Raw genomic sequence first — 7,535 nt, forward strand, 5'->3', positions numbered from 1 at the left:
CTCAGGTCATGATCTCAGAGTCCTGGGATCAAGCCCCATATCGGGCTCTCTGCTCTGCAGGGAGCCTGCTTCCCTCTCTCTCTCTGCCTGCTTCTCTGACTACTTATGATCTCTGTCAAATAAATAAATAAAATCTTTCAAAAAGAAAAAAAAATCTACATGGAATTAAAAATGTTCCATGCCCATGCTAGGGAACTTCTGCAGTCAGCCAGTGCCTTATGGTCAGTAACAATATCACTCTATTTAGGTTATAAACAGAGTCCAGCTTTATAAACATGAAACTCCTTGTCCTCTAGTCTAAACACACTTTGGACTAAAATTAGGAAACAGAACTCAAAATCCTAACTACACAGATAGAGATAAAGAGAGAAAACATCACAAAGTCCCTCCTCCTCTTGCCCTTGAGTCCAAGGCCCCGTAACAATCCAGTCCCTTAAAGCAGGAATCCAGACTCATCTTAGATTTTTTTTTCACCCTCATACATTAAATCAATCACTAAGACTTTCTCAAATCTATCCAGTTCTATCCATTCCAATAATCTGAATACTGCCAAAGTCTCACCCCTAGCTCTAGGTTTGTTTCCACAAATCTACCCTCTACTTTGACAATAGAACAATCCAACCAAAAAGCAATCTGACATCTAACCCCCACTTACAAACATTGGTTGTTCCCAATACCTACAACAGCAATTTTAAAACTCTGTTCCTGGAGGCGCCTTCACAACTGGCTCCTTGCTGCCTCCAGCCTCAGCCCTCTGCACTGCCTGCTTCCAAAACATGTTTTATTCCCCACCTAAAATGCAGCTTTTAATTCTCTACCTTTGAAAACCTCCCAACAGGAAAACCTCCCAGAGGTAGAATTAACTGTCATTTTTCTGTCCACCTATATCGTTCCCTGTGCACCTTTCTACTATCTCAGTTAACATACCAAATTTAAATGATCTGTTTATATATTTGACTACCTACCAGATTATAAATTTATCTTTTGAAGCCTAAAAGCCTAGAAAAATATCTCACACTTGAAGGCAGGAATAAATGTTTGATAAGTGACTAAATTAACAGAAATAAATGCATCATTTTTATACACTGCATGTCCCTCTTACAGCAAAGAAAACTGTTAAATATAAAACTAAAGATTCCTTGGGGCATCTGGGTGGCAGTGGGTTAAAGCCTCTGCCTTCGGCTCAGGTCATGATCCCAGGGTCCTGGGATCTAGCCCCACATCAGGCTCTCTGCTCGGTGGGGAGCCTGCTTCCTCCTCTCTCTCTCTCTGCCTACTTTTGATCTCTGTCAAGTGAATAAATAAAATCTTAAGGAAAGAACCAAAATTAATTAACAGTATATTCAACATACTGTTTGTATTCAACTGTGTTAATACTTTAAGTACACTATTTGAGCAACAACTCTATCTATCTATCCCCATTTCACATTTACTTCAGTGAACCTCAGAGAAGTTAACAGATTTACTGAAAATTACCAGTCTAGTAGACAGAAGAACCAGAATTCCTAAATCCAGGTCTTGAAATTCAGAATCGACACTGTTTTTACTAGTTCTATAAGCCATTCTGCAACACCTCCATCCCCACATTGATCACCAAGGCACAACAAGCCAGTCTGGAAGGCTTTGCCCATTATCCCCTTCCTTGGCTACAGATCCCATGAACACGCTGCCCACACTTCCCACTCATTCAAAAAGTACAACTTTCCAGATAGAAAAGATCAAAACTGCTCTGAGTGGCTCTGTTCCCCTGCTAGAGCCTCAGGCTGTTTCCAGCACTTCTCATGTCAAGTAAGAATTCTAAGGAGGAAGTGTTTTCTTCCACATTTATTAGCATTTTTCCCAGTATTCCTCTCATAGAAGCATGATCATGAACAAGTTTTATGTGAAAGCACATGATTATCCATGATTCACAGCAAATCAGTACTTACTGAAGATAGGACTGCCAGTTCACTTTATTTGCGCGAACCTCTGCAGCCTTGGCAGCAATAATGTTTGTTGGAACAGCAGCATCTACGGCACCTCGGATATCCATTTTGGTCATCTAGATTTTATGATCTTAGATGTTTTTCAACAGATCTTCAATTCTGATGCAAGATGAAACCAGAATACCAGATGTTATCATTTTTAACAACCACTACAATCATTGCTGTTATAATTAATATCATCATTATCCTACTCTCCCCAGACAACCATTCAACTCAAATATTGAATATCCTAAATATTAAATATTATTATTATATTTCAGATCTTGCCCAATTACACCACACCCCATAAGAGTGTTGCCTAAAGATTTCTTCATTTCCAAGAAAAGTTTTTAATCATTGAGTCTAGTCTTGCAGTAAATTTTTCAAAGTAACTCTTAAAGACACTGAAATCAGAAATCATCCTTTAATAAAACAGGCATACAGTTTAAATGTATACAACTGGGATCATACCTCCTTCTGGCAGGAAAAATAACTTGCAGAGATAAAACCAATTATTTCATTTACATTTACTAAACATCATTTTTAAGTGACGTATAGGAAAAACCTACAAGTACCTTCTAAAATGACTCATTCAAATTAAAAACCCCAAAGTGGCCATGTCATTTCTTCAAAGACAGAGCTTTCTTTTTTCAACAAAGTTCACAGTATTTTCATAACCAATTTTGGGAGAAAGTTTTGGAACGAATACCACTTACAGTTTAGGTACAACCGACAATGGGAGTCTGGTGTGATGACAAGAACCTGCAAAATGAGCTTTCATGTAATTCTTCTAAATTCACTAGTAAACGGTTACGCCTGATTTTATCTCAACACAAAATATGTAGGTTCTGGTTCACAAAATGTTAAGTTCACGCCATGACCACAAAGAAACTAAAACCATACCCAAAATTCTATTCTACAATCCCAATGACCTTAGTCAGTTTGGAACTTAATCTCTACATCTGGGGATTTGCTGCCTAAACAAGCGAAAGCAATACACACAGGTATGGCGGAGATAAAACTGGCTCTGTCCGGGTCAGGCTGGAACCCTGGTACACCCAAGCGGACCCAGGCCCGGCAGCCTCTCCCGGGGTAGGTGAAAGTGCCTCATTACCGTCCTCTAAATCCCTGAACAACTCAATTTTCAGCAGGCCAGGGCCTGCCCCAAACCTGGGGAAAGTACACTTCTTAACCTTTCCTCCCCCTCCCCCCTGCTCCTCTGCCGTGGAGGAGCTCCAGTTCCGTAAACCTACTGGAGGCCTGAAAGGAAAGAAATCTGGAGACCCCGGCGAGAGGAGAGCAGAAGGGACCTGCGCAGCCAGAAACCAGCGCGCGCGAGGGAAGCTGGGGAGGACGCAGGGGTCGCCTCACCTGGGCTGAGGCAGGCGACAAAACGCGAGTGCGGCCTTACTTCGCAAACCCTGGGGACCCCACAACTCACCCAAAGGCGGCGGGGACGACGCAGCGGTTCAGGCCGTCGGGGCCACAGCCCGGCTGGGGCGCCTGAAACAGCGTCGAGTCGGCGTATCCTGCCCGGTAAAGAGGCCGGAGAGGCGGAGGGAGCCACAGACCCCGGGAAGTGCAGAGATTCCCACACCCAGGAGACGTTGGGGGAGGCGCAGGCAAAAGGAAGCTTGAGCGGCCGCCTTAGAATGACAGGAGGGTCGGTCACATGACCAGAGGCACGTGACATCCCGGAAGCCGGAAGCTGGGAAGATCCAAAACAGCTCGCGCAGCCTCATAGCTCTTGGAAGGGTCTTGCACACGGAGGGGAGCTAGTGTTTAGGCGACTGGCGACAGGGACTCCGGAGGGACCCGGAACTTAAGCCCAGGCTGGCCCGTCAGGAGGGAGGGGAACAAGATGGGAACGTGGGGACCACCACCCCAAAACCCAGAGCCCCGTTTGGGGGCAGCCGGCGTCCCCACTCCAAGGCCGAGTCAGGCCAAAATTTGTATCTTAACAGTCATTCTTTTGAAGTGTTTGATTTAACGTGTTTAAATAGATAGACTTCCATATAGACTTAACAGCTCGATGTCACAGGCGTTCTACTCTGATGTTAAGTATGAAATTGATCCTGCAACGTTGATCACAAAAGTTATCTTGCCCTCGGTTTAGCAAATTATGCTTCGTGTGGTATTTGCAATTACATTTTTTAAAAAGTTTTCGTTTTGGGTGCCTGGGTGGCTCAGTGGGTTAAAGCCTCTGCCTTCACATCAGGTCATGATCCCAGGTTCTGGGATGGAGCCCCTCCCTCATCTGACACTCTGCTCAGCGGGGAGCCTGCTTCCCGCCCCGCCCCCACCGCCTGCCTCTCTGCCTACCTGTGATCTCTGTCTGTCAAATAAATAAGTTTTCCTGTTTATTGAAAATGCAAATTTGATAACCCTGCCTTAAGCCCAAGTTGCCCCAGTCCAGGCCTCAGCTATCTGTCCTTGTCTTAAGATAATCATGAGTGATATTACTCAATACTACAACTAGTGGACAGTCAGGTATATGTAATAGCCTGTTTTTGCTAAATAGCACTGAGAGGGATTTATAAGTAAAACCAACACATTTCTACTAAAAATGTTACATTTCAGTCAAGTTTTAAACACTTATGAGTAAACACATAGTGTATAATTTTTTTTTCCTATTGCTGTTTTAACAAATTACTACAAATTCATGAGCTTAACACAAATTGATCCTTTTATAGTTCTTGAGATCAGAAGCCTGACATGGGTCTCAATCCATTTCCCTGCCTTCTCCAGTTTCTAGAAGATGCCTTCATTCCTTGGCTCATGTCCCCCTTCCTCTATCCTCAAAGCCAGCATCACAGCGTGAATGTGCGCCCTTTCCCTTTCTCTTTTTCTTCTTCTATTACTCCTCTGCCTCCCCCCTCCCCCCTACCCCCGCCGCCTTCTCTCCACACAGCTGAGAAGCCTTCTCTGATTTTATGGCTTCATGTGATTAGATTGGGTCCACCAGCATAATGCAAGCAACTCTCTCCATCTCTAGGTCCTTAACCTTAACCACATACGTAACCCTGTTTCCAGTCTGCCATGTAAGTTAACATATTCACAGGTTCCAGAGGTTAGAACATAGACATCTTTGGGGAAACATTATTCTGCCTATCACAAATATAGAGTGAAGGATCCACACTAGTGTAACTGGTTGAGTAAACATACAGAAGGGCCCTACATGATATCTACATTATATTTATAAAGTAAAAATTTTTTAAAACTTGACCTAATACTGCAAAATGTTTACCCTTTTTTTTTTTAGATTTTATTTATTTATTTATTTGTCAAAGGACAAACAGGGGAAGTGGCAGACAGAGGGAGGAGCAGGCTCTCAGCTGATCAGGGAACCCGATGTGGGGCTTAATCCCAGGACCCTGGGATCATGACCTGAACCAAAGGCAAATGCTTAACCAACTGAGCCACCCAGGTACCCCAAACGTTAACCTTTTTAAATCTAAATAATGTACATGGATATTCCTCGTGTTGTTCTTTTTATTTGAAATTTTCTTTTAATAAATTTGATGCTATGGATTGAGTACATTTATATGTGAAATTCTAGCCCAAATTAATGTAGGACTTGCTTAACTAAGAAAACTGTGGAATTAGAATAAAAAAAAAAAGATTGCAGATGCTAACCACGATAATAGCTTGGTAAAAAAAAAAATAAATTCTTTTTATTTTTTGTTAACAAAGCTATAGGTCACAAAACTGTTTCTTTTAGCTATAATTTTTTAAATTTATTTGATAGACAGAGACCACAAGTAGGCAGAGAGGCAGGCAGGGAGAGAGCAGAAAGCCCAATGCAGGGCTCGATCCCAGGACCCTGGGATCATGACCTGAGCCGAAGGCATAGGCTTTAACCCACTGAGCCACCCAGGTGCCCCACTAACTATAAAATTTTAAACTTGCTATATGTTTCAGAGTTTCTGGTAATGGGAAAGTAACCCCCTGAGGCGTGGGACTTTGGGACTTACAGCAATGACATGTGATCAAGTGTTGCTGGCATTTGGCTTACAGTGACTAGAGATAGTAAGTGTTGGGGAAGGATACCAGCTCAATACCACACACAAGACATTTTCTAGCCAAAAATGTCAGCAGCACCCCTATGGAGAAAGCGGGATGATGACTACCTCTACCTGATCAATCTGTAATTCCAAACATGAGCGTATATTCTAGGCTGTGGTGAGAATACATTGCCTTACCATGACAGAATGACATCATTGTGGTGCATCTGAACACTAAGAGGCATTGCCAGAAAGAATAGCATAAGTATCTACTCAAATGTTACATGGGCACACACCATAACCAAGCAATCAAACTTGCAGGAATCTCTGTTAGTAAACCTTCAGCATAAATGTGTGAAGATAACTGTACAAGGATTTTCAGTGCAATATTTCATTATAATAGCAAAAAAATAGAAAACTCTATTTGTCAGGTCAGACTGCCATAACAAAATGCCACAGATTGAGTGACTTAAACAACAGCACTTTATTTCTCCCAATTCTAGAGGTTGGAAGTCCAAGATCAATGTTCTGGCTATTTTAGTTACAGATGAGGTTCCCTCCTGGCTTCTAGATAGCCACCTTCTTACTGTGATGGAGGGAGAGAGAGAGAGAGAGAGAGAGAGAGAGCACACATTTACAATTCACAAGGTGTTAATTATTTTTTATTATTATTAAATGCCAGAACTGGTGAACTTTACCTTCTTGGGTGCAGGGATATTTTTTATTCCTATAAATATTCTTGGGTTTTGTTCCAGAACATGCTTCTATTACCCACAGTTTAATATTTTGGGTCTTGCTTTTAAGCTTTGTTAGGCAGAACTAAAGCAATGTGTTATCCAGGATTAATTTTCCCCAATACTGAAGCAAAACCCTCTGAGTTCTGAAATACCCAATACCTTGTGAGTTGTAAGTGTTCCCACTTTGAGAACAGGTGCTAATCCCAGCCTTTTATAAGCTACCAGGATTATTTCTTCTATCTTCTGGGTATTTCTTTCCCCAGCCTCAACTTGTCTCCTTACACAAGTACAATGATCAGTACTCAGGTGAACATTCAAGAGGGACCCTGTGAAGATCCCCAAAGTTTCGCTCAATGTAGCTCTTCCTCACCAGTACTCAGCCCTAGGAACTCTACCTGCCATGGCCTCTCCAAACCCCCTGCTCCATCACCTCATCTCAGGGAGACCACCATTCCATACTTGGGCTCCCACCCCTAAGTCAGAGCCTGAAAACTCTCTCAAAGCAGGAAGCCAGGGTATCCATAGGACTCACTTCATTTGTTTCCTGTCTCTTGGGGATTGGTGCCCTTCATTGCTGACATCCAATGTCTTGAGTACTGGGTTGTTTTTTGTTTTTTCATATACTTAGTCGAGTTTTTAGTTGCTTTGGTTGAAAGGGTAAATTCATCCAGTCATTCTGCCTTGGACAGAAGCAAAAGTCTGGGTGTTTCCTTTTGAAAGCAAATATAAGGGCTTTCATAAAAAGAGGAGAAGCATGAAGTAATCATGTACTAATAAATTCCCAAAAGGTGAAACAGAGGTAATATTATTTTCTCAAATCAGCAAAATAT

The 7,535-nt window shown here is 42.3% G+C and overlaps 1 protein-coding gene across 3 annotated transcripts in view; it reads right to left on the reverse strand.

Annotated features, from left to right (window-relative positions):
- Window positions 1-3,639, reverse strand: part of ATP6V1H (ATPase H+ transporting V1 subunit H) — a 145,407-nt gene extending 141,768 nt beyond the window's left edge. For 2 of the 3 annotated variants that reach the window (XM_059392853.1, XM_059392851.1), the window contains exons 1-2: window positions 3,406-3,639; window positions 1,929-2,084 (exon numbers count right to left, since the gene is read on the reverse strand). In XM_059392853.1, coding sequence (XP_059248836.1) covers window positions 1,929-2,041 — 113 coding nt within the window. In that variant the 5' untranslated portion in view covers window positions 2,042-2,084; window positions 3,406-3,639. Of the gene's footprint in view, window positions 1-1,928; window positions 2,085-2,680; window positions 2,754-3,405 lie in introns of those variants that run through there. The other variant, XM_059392852.1, reaches the window with a different exon arrangement.
- Between the last annotated feature and the right edge of the window lie 3,896 nt (window positions 3,640-7,535).

This window comes from Mustela nigripes, chromosome 3 (genome assembly GCF_022355385.1).
Source record: "Mustela nigripes isolate SB6536 chromosome 3, MUSNIG.SB6536, whole genome shotgun sequence".
NCBI lineage: Eukaryota > Metazoa > Chordata > Mammalia > Carnivora > Mustelidae > Mustela > Mustela nigripes.